General features: G+C 50.2%; 12 protein-coding genes across 12 annotated transcripts; 4 read left to right on the top strand and 8 right to left on the bottom strand.

Annotated features, from left to right (window-relative positions):
• Nucleotides 1-254: 254 nt before the first annotated feature.
• N7471_007931 (uncharacterized protein) lies at nt 255-965 on the top strand (the record flags this gene model as incomplete). The annotated part of the gene is made up of 1 exon (XM_057280650.1): nt 255-965. One exon carries the CDS (start codon nt 255-257, stop codon nt 963-965), a length of 711 nt encoding a protein of 236 aa, XP_057134910.1.
• A 343-nt stretch (nt 966-1,308) lies between these two features.
• N7471_007932 (glycoside hydrolase family 43 protein) lies at nt 1,309-2,391 on the top strand (the record flags this gene model as incomplete). The annotated part of the gene is made up of 1 exon (XM_057280651.1): nt 1,309-2,391. One exon carries the CDS (start codon nt 1,309-1,311, stop codon nt 2,389-2,391), a length of 1,083 nt encoding a protein of 360 aa, XP_057134911.1.
• A 71-nt stretch (nt 2,392-2,462) lies between these two features.
• Nucleotides 2,463-4,533, bottom strand: N7471_007933 (putative MFS transporter; the record flags this gene model as incomplete). The annotated part of the gene is made up of 9 exons (XM_057280652.1): nt 2,463-2,646; nt 2,700-3,029; nt 3,080-3,133; nt 3,191-3,277; nt 3,332-3,780; nt 3,833-3,935; nt 3,984-4,000; nt 4,060-4,267; nt 4,340-4,533. 9 exons carry the CDS (start codon nt 4,531-4,533, stop codon nt 2,463-2,465), a joined length of 1,626 nt encoding a protein of 541 aa, XP_057134912.1.
• Nucleotides 4,534-5,114: 581 nt separating this feature from the next.
• Nucleotides 5,115-6,290, bottom strand: N7471_007934 (putative oxidoreductase, short-chain dehydrogenase/reductase family; the record flags this gene model as incomplete). The annotated part of the gene is made up of 5 exons (XM_057280653.1): nt 5,115-5,185; nt 5,299-5,397; nt 5,456-5,527; nt 5,578-5,701; nt 5,775-6,290. 5 exons carry the CDS (start codon nt 6,288-6,290, stop codon nt 5,115-5,117), a joined length of 882 nt encoding a protein of 293 aa, XP_057134913.1.
• Nucleotides 6,291-6,728: 438 nt separating this feature from the next.
• On the bottom strand, nt 6,729-8,150 carry N7471_007935 (putative serine/threonine protein kinase ENV7; the record flags this gene model as incomplete). Its single annotated transcript, XM_057280654.1, has 3 exons — nt 6,729-7,270; nt 7,357-7,975; nt 8,031-8,150. 3 exons carry the CDS (start codon nt 8,148-8,150, stop codon nt 6,729-6,731), a joined length of 1,281 nt encoding a protein of 426 aa, XP_057134914.1.
• A 541-nt stretch (nt 8,151-8,691) lies between these two features.
• Nucleotides 8,692-10,686, top strand: N7471_007936 (CAP-Gly domain containing linker protein BIK1; the record flags this gene model as incomplete). Its single annotated transcript, XM_057280655.1, has 1 exon — nt 8,692-10,686. The coding sequence occupies one exon, from the start codon at nt 8,692-8,694 to the stop codon at nt 10,684-10,686; it is 1,995 nt and encodes a 664-aa protein (XP_057134915.1).
• Nucleotides 10,687-10,993: 307 nt separating this feature from the next.
• Nucleotides 10,994-11,917, bottom strand: N7471_007937 (3-hydroxyanthranilate 3,4-dioxygenase). The gene is made up of 2 exons (XM_057280656.1): nt 11,808-11,917; nt 10,994-11,686 (listed from the first exon to the last, which is right to left on the bottom strand). Exons 1-2 carry the CDS (start codon nt 11,837-11,839, stop codon nt 11,140-11,142), a joined length of 579 nt encoding a protein of 192 aa, XP_057134916.1. The 5' UTR covers nt 11,840-11,917; the 3' UTR covers nt 10,994-11,139.
• A 162-nt stretch (nt 11,918-12,079) lies between these two features.
• Nucleotides 12,080-13,290, top strand: N7471_007938 (RNA 3'-terminal phosphate cyclase-like protein; the record flags this gene model as incomplete). Its single annotated transcript, XM_057280657.1, has 2 exons — nt 12,080-12,107; nt 12,170-13,290. The coding sequence occupies 2 exons, from the start codon at nt 12,080-12,082 to the stop codon at nt 13,288-13,290; spliced, it is 1,149 nt and encodes a 382-aa protein (XP_057134917.1).
• A 486-nt stretch (nt 13,291-13,776) lies between these two features.
• N7471_007939 (uncharacterized protein) lies at nt 13,777-14,224 on the bottom strand (the record flags this gene model as incomplete). The annotated part of the gene is made up of 3 exons (XM_057280658.1): nt 13,777-13,972; nt 14,009-14,092; nt 14,133-14,224. The coding sequence occupies 3 exons, from the start codon at nt 14,222-14,224 to the stop codon at nt 13,777-13,779; spliced, it is 372 nt and encodes a 123-aa protein (XP_057134918.1).
• An 812-nt stretch (nt 14,225-15,036) lies between these two features.
• Nucleotides 15,037-16,263, bottom strand: N7471_007940 (tellurite-resistance/dicarboxylate transporter family protein; the record flags this gene model as incomplete). Its single annotated transcript, XM_057280659.1, has 1 exon — nt 15,037-16,263. The coding sequence occupies one exon, from the start codon at nt 16,261-16,263 to the stop codon at nt 15,037-15,039; it is 1,227 nt and encodes a 408-aa protein (XP_057134919.1).
• A 1,888-nt stretch (nt 16,264-18,151) lies between these two features.
• On the bottom strand, nt 18,152-19,899 carry N7471_007941 (uncharacterized protein; the record flags this gene model as incomplete). The annotated part of the gene is made up of 2 exons (XM_057280660.1): nt 18,152-19,799; nt 19,874-19,899. 2 exons carry the CDS (start codon nt 19,897-19,899, stop codon nt 18,152-18,154), a joined length of 1,674 nt encoding a protein of 557 aa, XP_057134920.1.
• Nucleotides 19,900-20,894: 995 nt separating this feature from the next.
• Nucleotides 20,895-21,743, bottom strand: N7471_007942 (J-type chaperone JAC1; the record flags this gene model as incomplete). Its single annotated transcript, XM_057280661.1, has 1 exon — nt 20,895-21,743. The coding sequence occupies one exon, from the start codon at nt 21,741-21,743 to the stop codon at nt 20,895-20,897; it is 849 nt and encodes a 282-aa protein (XP_057134921.1).
• Nucleotides 21,744-22,037: the final 294 nt, after the last annotated feature.

Here is a 22,037-nt window from a genome sequence, read left to right on the forward strand (position 1 = left end):
GTGAAACTCGCCTTGATTGGAGAGTTCAGAACGATGTCTTTGTGTTATAAAGAAGAGGCTGTTTCTGGATGTTTCATCTCATTGTCGATGGTTCTTTGAGGGTTTCGACAATCGCATACATTTCGTATATATAAGTGTCCTTAATTTCCTCGATTTGCATTCTAATTCATACATTGCATAGTGTACTCTACTTTATATACACTTGAGTCTCATATCAACACAACTGCTACCTATACCTAGGTACCACCACCAAAATGGAAGACGATCCAACAACCCCCAACTCCCCTCACAGCATCAGCTGGCTCTCCGAACGAACCCTCTCAGTCTCCACCACCTCTACCACAACCCTAGCAGACCCTCCAAGCCCAATGAGCATTTCCTCCCAAAACCTAACACCTCTGGATCTCACTGAATCCCCCTTCCCAATCGAATACCCCAGAATCTCATTCCGCGAGAGCCCCAACTTCCACCCCCATTTCCTGCCCCTCCTACGCCACCTCTCCTCCCAGCTCTGGCCCCTCGTCAACTGCGAAACAGGCCTCCAGCACCCGGACTTCCCACCAAACATGCTGGCCTACAACCTTCTGACCTCGGAGCAGGTCGATAACCTCGCTCGCCATTTCCATCAGGTCTACCCGCCTGTCCCGGCTACATTTAATTATCCTGTTCATATTACCCCGTGGATTGGCACGGCCGTGGAGAAGACTATTGATCTCGCTACGAGGGTAAGGAGGTTGGGGCAGTTTTTTGGGTTGAGGGGGTGTGAGAAGGGTGGAGGGGAGGATGTGAATATGGGTGAGGATCATGTTGAACCTGGGGATGGGGGTGAGAATGGGAATGGGAATGGGAATGGGGAGAGTATGAGTGAGAGTGAAGCTGAGGTGTTACGCCAGATGGAGCTGGAGTGGCAGCAGGCGTTACAGAGGGCGTATGCTGAGGAATCGCATCGGTGGAATTTGAAGTGATTTTGATTTTATTTCTGAATATAAAATAGAAAATATAGAAACTAACACATGAAACATACGATATCCAGGCTATAATACTATCTTACCCCCACGAATTTCCTTTCCACGGGCTTTGCGCCGCTTTTCTTTTAGCCGTCGGGTAAAAGACTAGAGACAAGCCATAGGCTAATAGTGGGATAATGAGGAGGAGAACGGGAATAACGAGGGATAATATGGGGTACTAGACTAATAGTAGTATGGTAGAATAGCAGAGAATAGAATATTAATAGTCTTCATTCCCCATCGACCATCTAAGTTGTATACACTCAGCCGTACTAGGATCTATAACCACCAACCAACCAAAATGTCCAAACCTCTCGTCTCCCACATCTACACAGCAGACCCCTCTGCCCATGTCTTCAACAACAAACTCTACATCTACCCCAGTCACGACCGCGAAACGACAATCACCTTCAACGACAATGGCGACCAATACGACATGGCCGACTACCACGTCCTCTCCATGGACACAATCACCAGCCCCGTAACCGACCACGGTGTCGTCCTCCGCGACAAAGATATCCCCTGGGTCTCAAAGCAACTCTGGGCGCCCGATGCCGCAATAAAAAACAACAAATTCTACCTCTTCTTCCCAGCCCGTGACCAAAAGGGCATCTTCCGTATCGGCGTCGCCGTCTCCGAATCTCCAGAAGGTCCCTTCGTCCCGCAGGATGATTATATCCAGGGTACATACAGCATCGATCCTGCTGTCTTTGTTGACGAAGAAGCGGGCGGCGAGGCGTATCTCTACGTTGGCGGGATCTGGGGTGGACAGTTGCAGTGCTGGGTTGAGGGGAAGGATGATGGGGAGGGGGAGTGGGTTGATGGGGATGAAGGTGGTGTTGATGGGGATGAAGGTGGTGTTGATGGACGGAAGAAGAGACTTGCTTTCGATGAGAGTATGTCTGGACCCCAGGAGCCTGCTGGGGAGGGTGTTCGTGCGCTTTGTCCCCGTGTTGCGCTGTTGAAGGATGATATGCTTTCGCTGGCGTCGTCGGTCAAGGAGGTTGTTATTCTTGCGCCGGAGACCGGGGAGCCCTTGCTGGCGGATGATCATGAGAGGAGGTTCTTTGAGGCCGCTTGGGTGCATCGGTATAAGGGAACATATTATTTCTCTTACTCGACTGGTGATACCCATTTCTTGGCCTATGCGACGGGAGAGTCGCCTTGGGGACCTTTCACGTATCGGGGACGCATTTTGGATCCTGTGCTTGGGTGGACGACCCATCATTCGATTGTTGAGTTCCAGGGGAAGTGGTACTTGTTCTATCATGACTGTGAGCTTTCCGAAGGCGTCGATCATTTGAGGTCAGTTAAGGTTAGGGAGATTGTTTATGATGATGAAGGCGCTATTCATCTTGCCGAGGAACAGACTGCTGTGCAATAGATAGTATTTAGATTGTCTTGAAGCTTTGGTTTATTGGAGCTGTACGAGTGGATTGTAACTGTACATCTATTCTAATTGCCCATGCCCTTCTCCCGGTTCTCTTGGACCAGTTTCCAATACTTCTCGCGAGATCGTTCGCGAAAGGTCTTTCCAAACTTGATCATGAAGAGGAAGACTGAAGCGCATGCCATGCCAACAAAGGCAGCAGATATGAAGCAGTTCTGGTATCCCATGTTCTCGATCCAAGGCGTGATACTAAATGAAGTTAGCGTTTGTCTTTTGCCAGAACTTGAAGTGAGAAACCTTACCCATAGCCAATTGCAAAAGACATGGTATTCCGAACCAGAATTACACTAGCCATGGCAATGCCACTCAGTTCTCGGTAGCTGTCAATAAAGTAGTTGACGCTCAGCGTGATGCCACAGGTATTCGCGAAGGCCAGCATGCACATTCCAACGATTAGTCCAAACCAGTGGATCTCATGAGCAGCTCCAACACCCCATAAAATGAGAGAAGAGGGTACTAGCACCAAACAAGCGAGGAAGGGCCAGAGACGGTGCTCTGCCTCCATGACGCCATTGTTCCGGCGGGCGAGTTTAACAGTGAGCCAGTCGCTGAATCGGCCAGTGAAAATGGATCTATTTCTGTCAGCTTTGGTTGCAGTATCGCGCCAAGGTGAAGATCTTACCCCAGGATCACACCGGTGATGGGCGCTAGATAACTCAGACCGACCATGGAAGACCTAGGATGGGTTAGCTTGCTCCCTTCATTGCTCGGGTAATAACATAAGAAGACTAACCCAAAGTTATATGGCTCTCCACCAAGAATTATAGAAGCTGTTCCATTCATGATGTTGAAGTAAACCAGGTAGGATCCGTAAGAGAAGCTGTGTGTATGTTAGTCAACATGTATTTAAAACCTGTGAACATTGTATCCATACCCAGCATAGAAGATAACGGGCCACGACAGGTAGTAAAGACATTGCCAGAATCGCCGGAACAAAGTATTCTGCTCCTGGCTCGGTCCCCAGAGCGCCAATTTCTTCACATATGACTTCTTGGTGTAGCCCGATCTGATACTGACCCCAGTAGCAGCTTCCATGTCAACAGCCGTAGATTTCTCCTTTTCGCCGTCCGAGCTGAGTTTTGGAGATTCCGCGGGTATAACAGTGCTAGGCTCATCGGGGTACTCTCGAACGTAGTTTGTTTCCTCGCAGAAAAAGAAGAGGAAGGTAATGGCACAGCCGACGAAGATACTTGGGTAGTAGAATACCCACCGCCAGCCCTGGTACTGGGCGATAAAGCCGCAGATGACCGGCGCAAGGTAGTTACTCCCTGCTAGGAAGAATGCATAAAGACCCATATATGTTCCTCGCTCGTGGGTGAAGTACTGCTGCTGTGTGAGCGTGGTTGGGTTCTTTTCTTAGGTGGGTTTAACTTACCACGTCCGTGACGGAGATCTGAGGGAGCGCTTCCACGGGTGCTGTGAAGAATCCTAATATGATGTTTCGTGCGAGCCATTGACCTTTGGTGCTTGCGTATGGTCTGGCCGGTGTTAGTCTTGTCTCATTGCGGGCAGTATATTTCTCTTACCCCCACATCGTCATACCCTGGATTTGTTAGTTATAATGCTCAAGTAATAATATCCAACATAATGAGGATGAGGTACCAAAATTCCCATCAATGACAACATGTACGTCGGCCGCTTGCCATATTGCATAGCGAAAGGTTGCCAAAACAGCAAGCCCCAGCCAGCCAACAAGAACATATACCCGCTTCCCTCATTTAGGGTACTGATAGGCAATCCTGTTTCTTCATGGAGCGGCTTAATCACTGAGTAAACGACCGAGCAGGCAATTCCTGAGAACATCGTATAGCTAGAAGCATGAAACATCAACACCCAATCGTATGATATATGATCCCCTCAGTCTGTCGTAACCTGCACTCACATGCTCACGCAAGCAGTCGACAGGAGCTTCCGTCTCCGACTCCAATTGAGGGGGTCGTCTGGGTCATTTGACGGGGTAGGGATCAATACAATGTCACGGTCTCCGCGGTCCAAGTGCCGGGTCTCCAAGACATGATCCACGTCCACCAGGGTCACGGTGCCAGGGATGGCTGTGCTGTCGATGACTGGCGCCATGGTGAAGCACTGTTCTTTCCGATGCGATGTATGTATGTTGTTAATTCAGAGAAAAAGTAAAAAGTCAAGTATGAGAGGGTTCCCGTGTGTAGAAGGAAGAAAGAGGAAAGCAAGATTCCTGTTTAAATCAGATGGGGATGGAGGATATGAGGAAAGGGATAAAAGATAACGGAACATGAGATATTAAATGGGAAGATCGACATATCGAAGAGAGACAGCTGCAGATGACCTCGGGAAGGAAAAAAAAGGAAAAAGATAAGAACTTCACTATCATTTTCCCCGCAAACTCGAAAGGTCTTGGCGAGGCTATGATTTTTATAGTTGGGACTATATGGACTATATGGACTATATGGACTTGGATGGACTTAGATTGTCCTTTTCAGCCAATCATCACTTTCCCTACAAAACATCTCCAATTCAATTGCGGAGAAGATGGAGAACATCGGTGTTAAGTCCGATACTTATCAGACCAACAGGACTGACAGGACCGACAAGGCTGGCAATTTCTTTGATAGCCCCCATAGATTGCCTTCCTATTTGGGCCTAATGCCTTGTCCCCTTTCAGGAAAGAAACGTCTCAACTATTCCTTGGCTTCGTTTCCATAACGCCTCTGCACTTTCTTCACCCGCCGGGAAGTCGAGATGCGGTAACCTGGGTATCTGGCAATGGTCAAGAAAGGCTCCAGATTGGACTGATACCTCATATCCCACCAATCAGTACATCCCATATACACATCTACCCTCTATATCGCACGGTTATCTTACCTTCAAGCTCCGGATCGAGCAATCCGCGCAACACCGTGGCGCTGCCCTGAGCGAGAGATTTCGGCGCTTGCTGTAAAAGGACCGGTATATCTTCGCCGGCTGGAGGAAATCCTGTCAAATCAAATGGTCTTCGCCGCTATCTGCTATCTGGACATACCTTCTTTCTTACGCTGCAGCCAGGATTTGATATCATCCCATGCAACGTATGTCTGAACGTTGGTTTTGGTATCTGCATCGAATGAAAATGAGAACAAAGAACATATTCACCAATCAACTCACTTCCTGGATTTGCAGAAAAGGCAGCGATAGATCCGCTATACTTCTTCGCAATAGACTTGACGAACAAGATGATTGCCAGCATCGACTGCGAATATCCATCGAGACTGTGGTAATTTTCTCCATTCTATCCAAATCAGCATCTGCTACACCAGCAAGCATATAACATATATCTCAAACAACAACACAGTCAAACTCACCTCAAACTCCAAATCATCCCATGAAGGCGCAGGCGGCTCATTCCGCAAACTAGATGTAACCAGAACAACCCTCGACCTGGGCCCCATAACATCACAGAGCAGATTCAGCAGCAGGAAATAACACAGGTAATTCTTCTGGAAATGAGACTCGAGCCCATCCTCCGTGCGCTCCCACGGTACAGCCATGACCTCGGGAAATCCAATGAAGCCATCAATCGACATACCCAGCTTCTTGATAGTATGCGCTGCCTCGCGGAACGAAGTCAGGCTGCCGGCGTCGGCCGTCACAAAGATCATTTCAACCGTTTTGTATTTCCGGTTGATGTGGTCGATCACCGGCTGGAGTTCGGACTGTGAGCGGCCCGTGAATATTATGGTTCTTGCGCCGCCGTGGGCGAGGGCGTCCGCGGTTGTTGCGGCGAGATCGCCTCGTTTGAGGCCAGATATTAGAACTGTGGGCGGGTTGATTAGTTTGATATAGTTAACAATTGGGTTGTTGGCGTTGTGGCGGTACATGTTTTTTGCTTCACCCGGTCTGGGAACAACTTCGTCACGTCCGCCCCCTGTGTCTGGTCATTGAAGGTATTGCTCATTGTGCTGGATTCTGTTTGGTTTGTGTTGATGGGTTGAGAGATGTCTGCTTGGGTTGAATCGTGGACATGCTCGGCATTTCGTCACCATGAAGCCATCTCGGATTATATATTCGACCTCACCCATGATAAAATAACGACGGGAGCAAGTAATAGGGTGGTAAATATCGAATGGAATTATGGGTTGCAACTTATAGACACGCTGGGTAACTTCGAACAAGAGTAGATGGTGATCAGCCCTGATATCAGGAAAATGAAATTCACATTCATAATGTACAGCTAAAGAAATCGCATGCATACGGAGCCTGCCGGTCAAAGGAGAAGAACGCAGACAAAATAGGAAACATGTAAGATCGGGTAGATCTCAGTGAGATGGACCCGCGTCATCTTCGGGCATCTGGTCAATTACACCCTTCATGAGCTCGATAAGCTCATCAATGTCGGGCCGTTCCGAGGGTTCAACCGTGAGACATCTGCGAACAATATCCTTGACGGGTGCACTGATCGCAGGGGGATCGTTTTTGGATGAATCCTCGCTTTCGCCCGACTTTGCTTTACCCTTAGAAGCGCCAGACTTCTCATCGGGGAATCGCCAGTCACCACCAAGAACGCACATGCTCAAGCTTCCACCAGTCTCTTCACTGCGTGCCTCGAAGGGACTCTTGCCCACGAGACAGGCATAGAGTGTGCAGCCAAGCGACCAGATATCAACCTTGGTGTCAATGATCGACCCCGTCTTGACATCGAAGAGCTCCGGTGCGCGATATGGCATCGTGCTGTGTTCTGCTGCGGTATCCTGCACTGCCAAGGCGAGAGAGCGCGATGTAATAGCGATGGGGCTGGGCGCCAAAGAGCCTAGATCCATCAAGATGGGTGATTGGCCGTTGTCGTCGATCATGATGTTTCCTATAACGATAGTTAGCTCGTTGAGTCGGTTCGAAATTTCCGCATCTGCATCTGCATCTGCATCTGCAGCCAAAACATCAACTCACCAGGCTTGACATCTCGGTGCGCATAAGGGCGCAGGTCCCCATCCTCGACACCTTCCTGACTCCGAGTGACCTCGTCATCCATCAGGGGCTCATTCTCCTCATCCTCCTCATCCTCCGCGACGCGATGGGAAGCCCTCCGTTTCGGTTTCATCTGCATGGTCCGTTCCTCGTCTGCCTCCTCGCCTTCTCTCCGAACACCCTTCGCCTTTCGTGTAGATGCCGCCCCACTCTTCACCCGATACTGATGCATCGAGCGAAGCGCATCTGCAACACCGAGTATCAAGACCATCAACCGCTTCTCTGGGAACTTGGTATGGTTGACGAGATTGGCATTGATGGCATCCTGGAGATTACCGCGCTGGTAGTATGGGAGTAGGATATAGACCGTCTTCGAGCCTGGATCTCCGCCATCGGATCTGAATTTCGAGCCGGATTCTGTGGACACGCAGTGGTCGATTGAGTGGATGATGTTGGATTGGGAGTTGAAGATGTTGTAGGCTTCGACTTCTTTCAGGGCTTGCGATACGGATTCCTGGCCGAATGGACAGCGGATCTTCTTCAGCGCGAATAATTCGGAGCTCGTCTTATCTTGGACTAGGTAGACATAGGAAAACCCGCCCTGTTGCGTTGTCAGTTCAGACCAGCTTGCAGCTATCGTTATCGGGTATCCATACCTCGCCCAACAAACGTAGGAGCTTGAAACTCCGGTTGTTGATCTTTAGCTGTGGGGAGCTGGGAAAGCAACACATGCAATCCGTGAAATTGTACAGGAGATCGAAGAAGTATTGCGCCATGGTGTATAATGCGACGGCAGGAGGTAGAGGTGTTGGGGCCCGGTGACGTCCGGCACGGTGGTAGATGCGCAGGAGTTAGTACAGAATGGACAAGATCGTCGTAGAGATGTGTGTCTTGGAGATGCAGAGAGGTAAGGATTGTATATGCAGAAGAGGAGATGGTGGAAGTTGAAGGTGTCAATGGTTGGCATTACGTGGAGTGGAGTCCTTTTATTTGTTGTCTCCCCCCCTTTCTCATGTTATATCGTTGCCCAGGTGGATTTCTCGATCACTCTCTTTTCTCATATTCTAACTAGTTCAAATTGGAACTGGTCGGGTCTGTCTTTTTTCATTTGTTTCTCTCTCTTTTTTTCCTTCCCAATCGCCATGGTGGGAGTTGGGCCGTCAACTTAATATCCTTGCATTCTCCTAACGCTCCCTCTACACCCTTGACTTCTGAACCCTTCCAGGGACTATTGATATTCGCCCGGACATCTTATTTAAAAGCCGCATCCCACCTCTTTTTTATCTTCATATTCATACCGCCCCATATCTCTCCGCAATGGCGCACCCCGATGATGTACAGGTCGGTGACGTGGTGAATGTCCCCGGTGGCATGTATGGGACGATCAAATACTTGGGATCGGTAGCGGGGAAGGCCGGACGATTTGCAGGAGTCGAACTGAGCTCCGAACACGCGCAAAGAGGCAAAAACAGCGGCGATGTTGACGGCCGGAAGTACTTTGCAACCTCGATCCCGGGTTCTGGCATATTCGTCCCCATGAACAACAGCAAGTATGTCACAAGACGATCCTCCAATATCTCTACACCCACCACTCCTGCACGTGGGGGACCTGTCAACTTCAGCAAATCTGTCGGTGCAGCTCTTGCTACCCCCCGGCCTCGAGTCCGACGACCCTCTCTTCCTCGACCTGAATCCCCGCGCGTGCCGCCCCCTCCGAAACTAAACCTGGCCGGCTTGCGTACACCATCGGCAGCATCGAGGACCAGCGGGTTGAACAGCGCCATGCGTAGCCCCGTCAAGGCACCATCTCGGTTGTCTGATAGACCCTCGTCGCGACTTAGTGTGGATGATGATGCTTCGTCGTATGGACGGCCATCGGACTTCCGCCGACCACTCTCGTCGGAGACTCAAGACTTGAAGGATCAGATCAAGAGTCTAGAGAAGCAGCTTTTGGACCGAGATAAGCAGCTCGATGAGCAGTCTGGGACTTTGAGCGAGTTCCAGAAGACCTTGGAGGAGATGGAGGGATCGGAGGGTCATTCGGTCCGTACACAGTTACGGGAACGTAACGAGCGGATTATCCAATTAACGGCCGAATTCGACGGCCACCGCGCCGACTTCAGAAGCACCCTCGACACATTGGAGATCGCAGCCTCCGAAACAGAACGCGTCTACGAGCAGCGTCTCGACGAGCTTATACAGCAGAACAAGGAACTGCAGGACCGCGGCGAAGATGTTGAGGTTGTTGCACAGCAGCTCAAGCAGTTGGAAGAGCTGGTATCGGAGTTAGAGGAAGGCCTCGAGGACGCCCGGCGTGGAGAGGCCGAGGCTAGGGCCGAAGTCGAGTTCCTCCGCGGTGAAGTTGAGCGCACCAAGCTGGAGCTGAAGAAGGAGCGTGATCACTCCGCCGCTGCGCTGAAAGATGCACACGCCGCCGCAGACGGACCCCGAAGCAGTAGTGAATTGGACCAGAAGGATGATGAGATCCGAGGACTCAAGGCCATTATTCATTCATTGAGCCGCGGAAACCCCAGTGCGGCAGGCTTGGGACAAAACGGCTCGGCGGACCATGACCATAATCCGGAGCACGTTACTCAGCTGGAGATTCGACTGCAAGAGGTGGAAGAAACTACAAACCGCAAAGACAATAGGATCGAAGAGCTCGAGCGTCAACTTCAAGAAATGCACCTGCAGTCTGATGGTCGCCGCCGCAGCTCTACTGTCACCCTTTCACCAAAGCAACACAGGCCATCGCACTCTGCAGGCAATATTTCCAATCACTCAAACAACCCAAACCCCAACCGTCTTTCTGACCGTACAGTGGTCCCGACCGACTGGCACGATGCTCCTTCGGAGCCCCGCCATCACCGTGGCATCTCCAACTCTTCTCAATCGCGACTGGAGACCATGCATGAATCCGAGCGCTCTTCCGACGAGGACACCATGTGGTGCGAGATCTGTGAAACAGGCGGCCACGACATCCTGAACTGCACCAGCATGTTCGGCTCTGGTCAGAACACCGCTGAACAGAAGGCCCCCAAACATGATGCTGCCGACGAACTTGCCGATGAACACCCAGTTGAGAAGACCGAACCCCTCCAGACCAAGGCCTCGTCCATCCATGCCGATACTCCCCCAGCACTAAAGACAGGGCGGGATGTAGTCATGGAAGGACTGAAGGGCATCAGTGGGCTGGGCTCATCCATGGCTCCCATTGCCGGAAAGTCATCGGGAGTCATCGATGAGTCCAAGTGGTGTGCTCTCTGTGAACAAGACGGCCACGAAAGCATCGACTGCCCGTTTGATGAATAATGTTCTGGATATGCATGGGTTTGGTGCACCACACAAGATTGCAGCTCTCTGCTGCATGCATCTATGGGGTGTTTTTTCTTAGTACATGATTGTTGGGTCGGTTACCCCGGTTAATAAATGGTGTTTCCTTTTTCGGGGGCTGGAGGAAAGCAGAGGAATTGCAACACGGTGAGGGCTGTGTGCTTGTAATAAATACCATACCTTGGTCATAATAAGATATCGTTCGTTGGTGCATACAACAGCTTTCCATGTTCCGTTGTATCTCAAGTTGACCTCGACTTGAATCGCCTTTTGATATGTCGAGGGATGTATCCATATCATTCTATTCCATTTTTATTTGTATTCATATCACATCAAAGAATGTTGAATTCGTCACTCATAACCATTCATGACCGAAAACGATTACAGTTAGAGCCTCACCAAACCCACCCTCCAATGGCCCTGATCAGTATACTATTCAGGATGAGTCGGCGGCTGCACAATTTCCCCATCCGCATATTTCGATGCTGCAATCTCTCCACAAGCCTTACACTTGCGCTTTTCCTCGTCGGCCGCAAACTCCTCAACCACAGCCTTAACCTGCGTCCCTAGGTCAACACACACAAACTTCTTCTCCCAGACAATCTCCTTGCAGCTCTTGCAATACCATCTCATAGCATCGACTGCATCCTTAGCCCGCGGCTGCTCCATCACGACACCGACAGTGTCCTTGAAGCGCACGGGGCAGTGTGGGGTGTTCGGGGGCAGTAGGAAGATCGAGCCTTCATGGATGGGGATATCTTGGAAGCTAGGAGGTGTGGTTGAGTTGTCAACTGTCTTGAGGAGCATTGATCCCCGGTACTGGTAGAAGAACTCTGGAGTTGTGTTGATGTGGAAGTCGGTTCGGGCATTGGGCCCGCCCACTATCATCACTGTGTAGCCGGCTGTGGCCGGTGTTGAAGGGTGGTAGACGCAGTAATTATTGACCGGTGGTTGGAGGAGGTGGGCGTTTTCTTCGAGCCTAGATAGATTTCGTTAGCAGTTGGATTTGGGGATAGCTTGCTTGTGGGTCGCGTGATGAATCACGGTGTCATATAGTGGGGGAGGGATGGTAAGAAAGATATGTGAAGTTTTGGACTTACCATTTGGGAATGTTTAGCGCTGGTGGAAGCATTGTGGATATATCAACATCTGATCTTGTCAGAGTCTACTGCGTAGTTTTTTTGCCAATGTCGCATGAGGTCGGAACCCTTAGAAATCCAAAACGATCTAATCCCCGGAGATATCAGCTCCACCCCGGACTTAACTGTCGGTCCGGATCAACTTCCCTCCGTCAATTTTTCTTTTTCATATCTCGAATCCAACAAGCCGGACTACGGTGTTTAACGGCGAGAGTCTTGACCAACTACACAAAATGGCAACCACCTCTCAACCCCCCTTCGGTTTACATCCCATCACAATCTGGTATATCGCCTGGTCTTGTCCACCCTCACCGGCCGCACAGTCCACATCTCGCAAATTCGTTCCTCGTCGCCCACGAATCCGGGTCTTGCGCCTCATGAAATTTCTTTCCTCCGTCTCCTAGATGCAATCACCAATGGCTCTCAAATGGAGATCTCATACACAGGTACCGTGCTTGTCTACAAGCCAGGTTTGATCACCGGCAGCACGGCGGGTACTGGAGCCAGCGGCGGCATGATCACCTACGAGCTTCCGTCCAACTGTAACCGCGGTCTCAGTTACTTCCTGATCCCTCTCTGTCTTCTGGCCCCCTTCGCCAAAGCACCCATGAAGGTGCTCTTCACAGGACCAGGTGTGATCACCTCGTCGACACAGACCGGAGATATGTCCGTCGACAGCGTCCGCACTGCGATCCTTCCTCTGTACAAACAATTTGGTATCTTCAACAACATCGAGCTCCGTATCTTGAGACGATCAAACACCGGCCCCACTGGCAGGGGTGGTGGTGGTGAGGTACAGCTCGTGTTTGGCCACCAGGTCCGTCTGCCGAAGACTCTGCACTTGATGAACGCGGGCCGCATCAAGCGCATCCGTGGTGTTGTATACTCGGTTGGTGTGTCTGGCTCAAACAACGCTCGCATGATTGAGACCGCCCGTGGTATCCTTAACCCACTCAGCCCTGATACTTATATCTTCTCCGACGTTGCGTCTGCGCCTTTGGTACCAGCTCCGGATAAGACCAACCCCCAGGCGAAGAAGAAGATCGGCCTTGGGTTTGGTTTGTCCTTGGTGGCAGAGTCTTCTACTGGCTGCCTCTTCTCAGCTGATGTGGCCTCTCCGCCATCGGGTGGTCAAGCCCCTGAGGAAGTTGGAAAGCAGTGTGCATTCCAGCTCCTGGAGGCGGTTGCCAAGGGAGGTTGTGTGGCTCCTGCCGCTGCGACGACCATGTTCACTCTCATGACCATGGGCTCAGAGGATGTTGGTCGGCTGCAGGTTGGTCGAGATGTAATTGCTGATCCCAACGTGGTCCAGCTCGCTCGAGACCTGTCCAAGTTCGGTGCCCCCGGCTGGGGTATCCGAGACGCACCTGACAATGGAGATGGAGATGTGATTGTCAGCATTGTCGGCCGTGGAATTGGTAACGTCGGCAGAAAGATTGCTTAAGCTGCTGTGGACGGCTTTCGCACTTCATCCCAAGTCTACCACCACTCTGAGGTCCGTCTTTGCCAAACAATCCGGAAGCCTTGCCTCAGCAGTTCACTGTTTCCCAACAGACGGGGCCACGTGGTAGTCCATCAGATGCCGTCGGCGTCGCGGGCTTCTGGCCGTCTGTCCAGTGCGCGCCAGTGTGCTCCAAGAAGCTCAGATCAAGGCTTGACTGTCGAGCATGAACTCGACCTGTCGCTCCACCGCGACGAAGCCATGTGCGGCAAAAGACTGCTTTTTCCTGTCATCATGATACCCATACAAAACTTGCTAGAGCAAGGTGACAATCTCTTACATAGGATTCAATATCATTGTCTTCTCTTCTACTTCTACTTCTACTTCTACTTCTACTTCTACATACATGGATATTGACATAATGGTGACATACATACACAGGTATTGCCCGGGTGACCAGGTGTATCCTGAGGCCATCGATTCTTTTATTTATAAATACCCCTCTCCCCCCCGTTTTCCTTTTCTCTTCTTCATCTCCCCTCTTCCATCTTCATCTTCATCATCCTCAATCTTCCATTTCCATCCATCCATCTTCTTCTTCTTCTTCTTCTTCCCCCTTCCCTTCTCACTGTTCTTTGTTTGCACCCCCTCTTCCACTCCCGTCCAGCGACGGCTCAGTCGAGCCCTGCCATTTATTTCATTTTTCGGGTTTCTTGTTTACCATTTATCCCCCGCCTTCTGCTCACCGGTCCCGGGGCAACCTGGTGCCGACTGGGAAGTGAAGAGAGGGACTTCGTCATCATGTCTGTTTTGAAACGTCATCTGCCATTTATTCTGCCATTTACCCCAGCGACGGCTCGCACCTCATCGTGGTGCTGGGGTCTAGTAACCCTTCGGGGTGAAGCCAAGACGAGCCCTGCCATTTATTCATCTTCATCTTTCGGGTTTCTTGTTCACTATTTATCCCCCGCCTTCTGCCCACCGGTCCCGGGGCAACCTGGTGCCGACTGGGAAGTGAAGAGAGGGACTTTGTTATCATGTCTGCTTTGCAACATCTTCTGCCATTTATCTTGCCATTTATTCTGCCATTTCCCCAGCGTTGGCTCGCACCTCATCGTGGTGCTGGGGTCCAGTAATCCTTCGGGATGAAGCCAAGACGAGCCTCTTCAGTGTTTTCTTTTTTACCTTGTTGCACTTTGGTGTTTTTTTTTTTTTTTTTTCCCTCTGCAGTGTTGTCTTTTCTGTTGGATGACTTCCAGGTAGGGCTTTATGGTCGCGTGACTTTTGTTCTGGTTCTTAGACTTCGGACTTGTTCACATCAAAGGGATTGGTCTTTTTTTTTTTTGTTTTTGTTTTATCCTTACTAGGTAGTTATGGAATAATTGCAATGAAATGATTTGTTCTCGTTCTAATTCTATTGACATGTAGTAGACGCTAAGAAAATGGAAGATCAGACAAGATATGGGACGCCGAAGATGCAGAAGAGTTCCCACAGGACCAAAACAAAGAAAACAGAGTGCTTGAACGCTTTTGAGATGAAAGATCAAAAGGAAAATCAACAAGAAGATCAACATGAGAATGAAAAGACAACAATGAGATGAACAGTAGTGTGTGCAATGAAAGAAGACCGAAGAATTGACCGAAGAATGTCAAAAAGGATTGTGCAAGAAGCCAAGAAAATGCCAAAAGTAACAAGAAAGAAACCAAAAGGATCATGAGAGACAAGAATTCCTCGGTCGGAGGAGCATCTCAGTCCGAGGTATCCTCATCCTTACCAGGATACATAATATCCTGGCGATAGACCGCAAGACCATGGTTGACAAAGACAAAGAGGAACATGCAGACGATGCAGATAGTCATCGCAGAGCCAACACCTCTGATCGCCGCGCTATCAAACGCATTGCCAAGTGTAATAGTAGCAATCGTAAACCCCGTGTTAGGGAAAACCATCGCCCACCAGCTGAGATGGAAGCTCGTCGGCGGCGACCGAATGACCGCAATAGCAGCAACACAGAAGAACCAAAAGCTCAGCGCCCACAAGAACGCACCCGCCGCCAACGCCAGAATCTCGAGCATGCGTCCATCAGCAGCAGTGTCCTCACTCCCCATCACTCTGAATGTCTCAGGCAGTCCCTGCGCCATACCCACGAGAGCAAGCGCCGTGAACGCTGGCGGTCCAACGCAGATGAACATCGCCGGTCTGTGTTCCCGACACGGAAGTCCACTCTCCATCAGCCGTCCGATGTAGTGTGAGTACATCATGAACGAGATGCAGAAGCCCAGACCTTGGAAGGTCATTCCAGCGGTGACGATTGGGATTGCTGCGCGCTCGGGCTGGCTTGAGGAGATGACGGACGCGATCGTCCCGCTTAGCATGATTGGGAACGCGGGCAGGATCCACGAGGGCATCATTGTTTGGAGGCGGTAGGTGTGCGAGGTGAAGACGAAGGAGTATTGTACCACGGCGAGGGTGAAGGTGCAGACGCAGTATATCCAGAAGAGGACTTCGAGGGTTGTGGTGAAGGATGGGGCAGGGTTTTCGCCGAAGTACTTCTCCAGACCGGTTATCATTGTTGCGACAGAGAGCCAGAAGGTTGGGAAGAAGAGGCCTTCACGTTCGTGGCGGAGGGAGTTGAGGGCTCCACCGTGGATTGTGAAACGTGCTGCCATGAGAGAGCAGACGAGGGAGAAGAGGACGAGGTTGAATAGGTAGATGGCTAGGCCGATCTCGTGGCAGCCTTTGAATTTGTTCGGCTGGTTTGCTATGAGGAGGGCTAGGCCTCCTGCGCTCATGGTGAGAGTGTACCATGCCCATGTGAAATGGCGGAGGCGCTCGCGGAAGCTGAGAGGGTACTGCTTCTGGCACTTCTCTGAGTCCATGAAGGGTGTATCGGAGTGAGAGGATGCTGGTGCAGATGGAGGATAAAGCTCTTGGCTGTGGTTAGGGTAGGCCCCCAGTAGAATTGGATTGGACATTGTGTGTATAGATTTGATGCAATGAAGTATAGAGGAAGCCCTAAGGTTGGAACATGAAAAAAAGGAGTATAGAGTGAATGTATTCAAGACAGGACTCTGGACCAATGGTTCATAGAATCACTAGAAAAGCAAAGTCAAGTCAAAGGCTTGAAGAATGGAAGTATTGAAGTGATGAATGAAAGTGAACGAGAAGGAGCGAAAGGGAGATGTTAATATACCAGGATGGGCAGCAAAATACAAAACATCTAGGCATATCAATTCCCATAATTCCTTAATTCCCCAATTCATTGAAGATCAGCCAAGGAATTCCAAGACTATATACTTTTGGGTGAAAACGATCAGAAACCAAAAAGGGATTTCTATTACAAGGTAGCCAAGGCAATGAAATCCTTTGCAATAGACCTACCAGCGGCCTCAATGGGCATGTCGGACCCATATTCCATCAAACTAAAAGAAATCTATAAGAATAGATCGTTCCAGGATGTTGGGCTCGGACGATTCATCATACTCCATATGCATCAGGGGGGAGTGGCGGTTAGTGCCTCTAGGGGCAGTTCCGGAAGTACAGCGATCCACTGCGGATCTAAACATCAGGTTAGACGCATATACCAAAAAACTTCGATGCCTAGGGGGTTACGAAGTCAAGGACGTGGGACTCTGCCAAGAACATGTAGAGATCATTGGTGCATAGCGCTTTTTCCTGCGCCGCAATGGATATGACTTGGTCCTTGGAGTGAAGAGGTACAAGGCTGATTGACAATTCTATACAATATTGTGTCAGTTCAACATCAGACATTTTGAATCAAAGACAGGTTACTCAGATGATGAATCTCAAACTCGAGTTGCTTCGGGCCGACTCTGGTAATTTCCCACGCCGAACCTTCCTGATAGGTATAGGATGTATAGAAAAGTCTAAACCGGGATTTCCAATGCGCGTCCAACGTGCCTGAACGCCAAACGCCAAGAGACCATTGATCGACAGTACATCGTTGACGGACCGCTGCCAAGCTTTAGTTCGGGCTGTGAAGAAGAGGCGGGATTGGATGAATACGAGAAAATATAACTAGGTAACACCATTGCGTGTATGCACAACGTGTAGAACAAATTCAATAGAAATACATACGTATGCAACACGCAATATGAAAATCAAGGGAGAAGTTGAGAAGTCGACAAGTTCAAGTGGAGTCGGAACGTTTTGACGTACTCTTTTTTCCCCTGAACTTCTTATCTTCACAGCCCCCCCCCATCAACAACACTATTGACACTGGGATTCTCGCCAAGAAGACCATTTGGACATGGATCTTTGTCGATCGGTCGATCATCTTTCAAGGGGTCTTTGGCTTCAAAGGTTATTATTGGTGAATTGGCTTATCTTTCGCCATTTCGCCAAGATGTCCAGATGTCCAGATCCTCTTTGAGAGTAACATACAACATACAGAGTACAACATACAATATATGGCGATGAAACCCATGTCGATGTCATCAATCCACTTTGCTACAGGAGTTTAACTTTTGACTATGGAGTCAATGGAGTCGATGGAGTCCACAGGGTCTACTATCATCTGGACGGGACTGATCACCCGGAAGTCTACATACAACATACATCCCATGGATACAATATAAAATCAACAACTTCATTCAAAAAGAAAGACGAAAAAGAAAGAAAATGCCCCAGAAAGCCAAGATCATGCGAAACCAAAGCAAGATAATGCAATGCACCTCGAAAACAGAAAATGACAAATTCAAATTATGCAGACGCCAGCGGGTCCTTTCGAAACATCCCCAGGGCAGCAATGCATGAAATCATATCAAGTTTCTGCAGAAACGAGAAACACACCAAAAGTCTAGGCACATACCATCCCAGACCCAATCACATCACAACATCCACTCACATCATGCGGTAGACAAGATCAGAGGCCAGCTCTGTCGTCAAATCCAACAAAGCACGAAGACTCTTCGGAGAAGTGGAAGTGGAAATCTCAACCCGCTCCGTCTTGGCATCCACGGGCCGCAAAGAAGGCGTTGCCGAGGCCGAATCCTCTGCCGAATGATATCGTGCCAATTCCTTCACGTTGCATGCCGCATAGTGCACCACCAGTCGGCGCAGTTGGTTCTCCCGAAGCTGTGTCGCGGACGTCGGCGAGATCGGCTCCAGTCGGGTCGTCTTGGTGTATGCATAATGCACCAGCTCCAGTATCATCTGCGCCTTGGTTGCTGCCAAGCCGTCTAGAATTTGGGAGTCGCCGAGATCGGCGGTTTCAAAGTCCGTCGACGAGAGAAGGAGCAGGTCGCGATGCAACTTTCGGAGACAAAGCTGAGCGAGAGCGGGGATTAGGTACCGTGTGGCGAAGACGTAGACTTTCGCGTGGAAGGTGATGTAGGGGAGGCCGGTGCTTGGCGTCTCGATTGGGATGGGCTTGGAGGTTGCTGGCTCGTCGTATTGTAGGGAGGTGAACTCGTCCCATAGGCTGAGGCCGGGCTCGCAGGGTGAGGATGCTTGCTGTTGGGCGAAGGACATGTCGAGCATCGGTCTTTGTGGCTGTGTTTGGGTAATTCTGGTGCCTTCGCTTCTGTCTTGAGTCCAGGAATCTTCCATCGGTCCTTCCGCAGGTGCAGGCTCTTCAGCTGGCTGTTCCCAGTGCTCAGTCGGTTCTAACTCTGGTTCTGGGGCAGGGTCTTCGGGTGCCCATTCTTCAACGGGCTCTACTTCTGGCTCTGGGATAGGCTCGGCAGCAACTTCTGGCGGTGGTGTTGATGGCGGCGTAAGGCTGACAGTTTCAGCTGGTACGGGAAGTTCTTCTTCGACAAGCTCTGCTTGCTTTTTGCCTTTCTTCCCTTTCTTTCCCTTCTTTTTGTTTGCCTTGGGTTCTTCTGGCTCCCATGACACAGGTTCTTCGGTCGGAACCGCCCATTTATCGTCGGCAGGAGGCACGTCCTCGGCTGGTGGCTCTGGTGCAGTCTCTGCTTCGTGGTATGTCTCTGGCGCTGGCTCTGGCTCTGCTGCATCGACTGGAGCCTCAGGTTCTGGAACCGAATCGGCCTCAGGCTCTGGCGCAAAGGTTGGAGTAACCGGTTCCTTGACCTCGGCGGGCGCAGGCTCAGACACGGGCTGAGGCACTGGCGGCTCGGGCTCAGGCGCAGACTGATGGTACGGTCCTTGTCCCCGATGGCGAAACTGCGGAGGCGGCGACGGAGCCGGGGGTGGGACAGTCGACGACATTGAACCAGACCGGTAATTCTCTCTCCAGGTGGCGGTACTCGGCGAGCTCTCGACTACTCCAAGCCCGTGATCTTCCTGGACCTCCCGCTCGGGACGAGGCACGTTATAATCGCCGGTGTATGCATACTCGCAGAAAGCGACGAAGGTCTCAACATCGTCTTCTTCCAGAACGGCGATTCGGTGTTTTGATTCCCTCGTCGGACCGTTCATGAGATTATGGAGTGGTTTGGAGACATGCTGGGCGAGCCCCGACTGGATTGTCAGCTTCGTATGTCGTGGGCCGACGAGGAAGGTGAATGACGGTGAGTGGATGATACTGAAGATGTTGAATTAGCGGTCTGTTAACAGTGTATACCTATCTCATAGGTTGGTGAGATGCGCTCTCCATACCTGCTAAAATTGGGAACAGACTCCATGAGAGACAGTTGACCTTCTGCTTCAGAAGGGATGAGATGAAATTAATCTACGTTCTAACATGCAGGATAGTCCCATTAAATATTTTACCTCGAATTCCCCAGGCGCCGGAAGCGATCTTGGGCGAAGATAGTGGTCTGCAACGTGTGCAGCTGTGATGGGGGCTTGAACAAGTTCCCAAGACCCATTGTACTAACGCTAGACCAAATGACCTTATGAGAATATGCGAAATGGGGCCAAAGGAGATTTGATGTTGTCGTGGTATATGCTCGCCCTACACTCTCCTCTCGATATCCTATTACTTGGTACCCCCCAATGCCAATGACCACCCTCCATTCGTCCATTTGAACCATTTGAATACTATGCCGCTATCACCGAGACAAAAAAAAACAACGCAGGACAGCCATACAGAGCAGCCATACAGAACGGCCGGTGTTAACTGGATCCTGGACTGTCCAATTGTCGGGCGACGTTGGCGTCAGCAGGTTTGTGCCCAATCCCCAGCCTCGAGAGAACCCAATCTGTGGCCTCACTGGTTGATTTGTTCCTGGGAGCTCCATCGGGGCTTGGAATTTGAAGCTTCACTTAATTTTTATTTGGTTTGTCTTGGATATTTGGGATATTTTTGATGTAGCGGTCAACAGTTGAACAGCAGTACCCTTAAAAAGGTACCTAATTATACCGAGGTTGGATTAGCAATGACATTTACAAAATATATTTACGGACATCTACAAAAATAGACATTTCAAACCTTTTAGTGCTCTCCTGCTACAGGCTGGATATATTCCTTGGCCCTCTTCCCTTAGAAACAAGCTTATTCCACTGTCCTATCGAGAAAAAAAAACGCAACAAATCCGGGACTATAATTGGCACCCTTAGAATATATAACGAATCATACTTCATACATCCAATTCTCCAGATGTCCTATGTAAAAGAGTAGCGTAGTCTATCTAGATATATCCAAACAAATCCAATAGTATACAAAATAAACCATCTATCAACTAGTATGCATCAATCGAATCTCCGTATGCCCAGGCTCCCACTCCCTCAACCCTTCCCCAACACTATACCAAAACCGCAACCGAATACACTCCTTCCTCGCAGCCTCCAAATCCCCCCTCTCAAACGCCTCCCCAAGTCTCCCCACACACTCAACAACCCTCCCCTCATTCTCCTCTTTAAGCACATTGATCTGCGCCTCCGCTTCAGCAGACCCCCCAACCTCCTCAATAGTCTCCTGCACCTCCATAACCTCCATCAGCGTCTCCGCGTCAAGAGCATGCTTTGTCGACGCGTCTTCCGCCGTCACGTCGATCCCATGCCATTCCCGTAGAATGTACTGTGCCCGCTGCAGCGGGTCCAGAAGTGTCCGGTACGCTTCGTTGATCCGTGCTGACAGGCCCTCGGCGAGCTGCTTCTCTGCTCCGTTGGGGTATTTGTCTGGGTGCACGAGGCCTTGCAGTTGCAGAAACTCGCGCCGGAGATCGCTGGTTGGGATTGCGAACGCTGAGCCTGGTGGTGGGCCTGCTGGTAGCGTTTGAGGGAAGATTGCGTAGTGGTTGGTTATGTCTGGCGCGCCGGCGAGTGTTATTTTGCGTGCTTCTGTTGGAGTGGATTTTTCTGTTGAGGCATAGCGGCGCTGTGTCATGGATGTCTGGGTTATAGTAGGTCGACGTGTTGGGAGGGTTGTAAGTCCTCGCGCTGGCTGGCGATATCGGCAGAGCATGCATGCATCTTGGCTGGTGGATGATAGCGAATGGGTTGGCCGTGAGAGAGGCCGTGAGAGAGACCGTGGGGTTGCTGTGCGACAGACATTTTGTGCAATTTTCTGTGGACGGAAAGTCATGACTATGTAGTGTTTTTATGGTCAAGAGAGGGTCTAAGGAGGTGCTCTATAACTTCAAAGTTGATAAAAAAACCCTCGGCATACCTTTACGTCATCCCCGCATTTGGCACGTGACCCTGAACTACTATTTGATATATTGGACAGGAAACCTTGGAAGACTCTAGTTAAGAATATCGATTTAGATATTCGACAGATTTTACATAAGTGTTCAATGAATTACAGTCTTTTCTCTTTTCTTTGAGTTGTATGCGATTTCCAATTAGGAGGCATAAAACGCATAGCTGAAGAGCCAAT

Source organism: Penicillium samsonianum, assembly GCF_028829775.1.
Source record: "Penicillium samsonianum strain IBT 33392 chromosome Unknown utg000004l_segment0_segment0, whole genome shotgun sequence".
NCBI lineage: Eukaryota > Fungi > Ascomycota > Eurotiomycetes > Eurotiales > Aspergillaceae > Penicillium > Penicillium samsonianum.

What these genes read in the sequence shown, in the direction of transcription:
- N7471_007937 (XM_057280656.1), bottom strand. Translation starts at nt 11,839, where the DNA reads ATGCTTCCACCAGCGCTAAACATTCCCAAATG. An exon ending in GCGCTAAACATTCCCAAATG is followed by an intron (nt 11,687 to 11,807) that starts GTAAGTCCAAAA and finishes AAATCTATCTAG; the next exon opens with GCTCGAAGAAAACGCCCACC.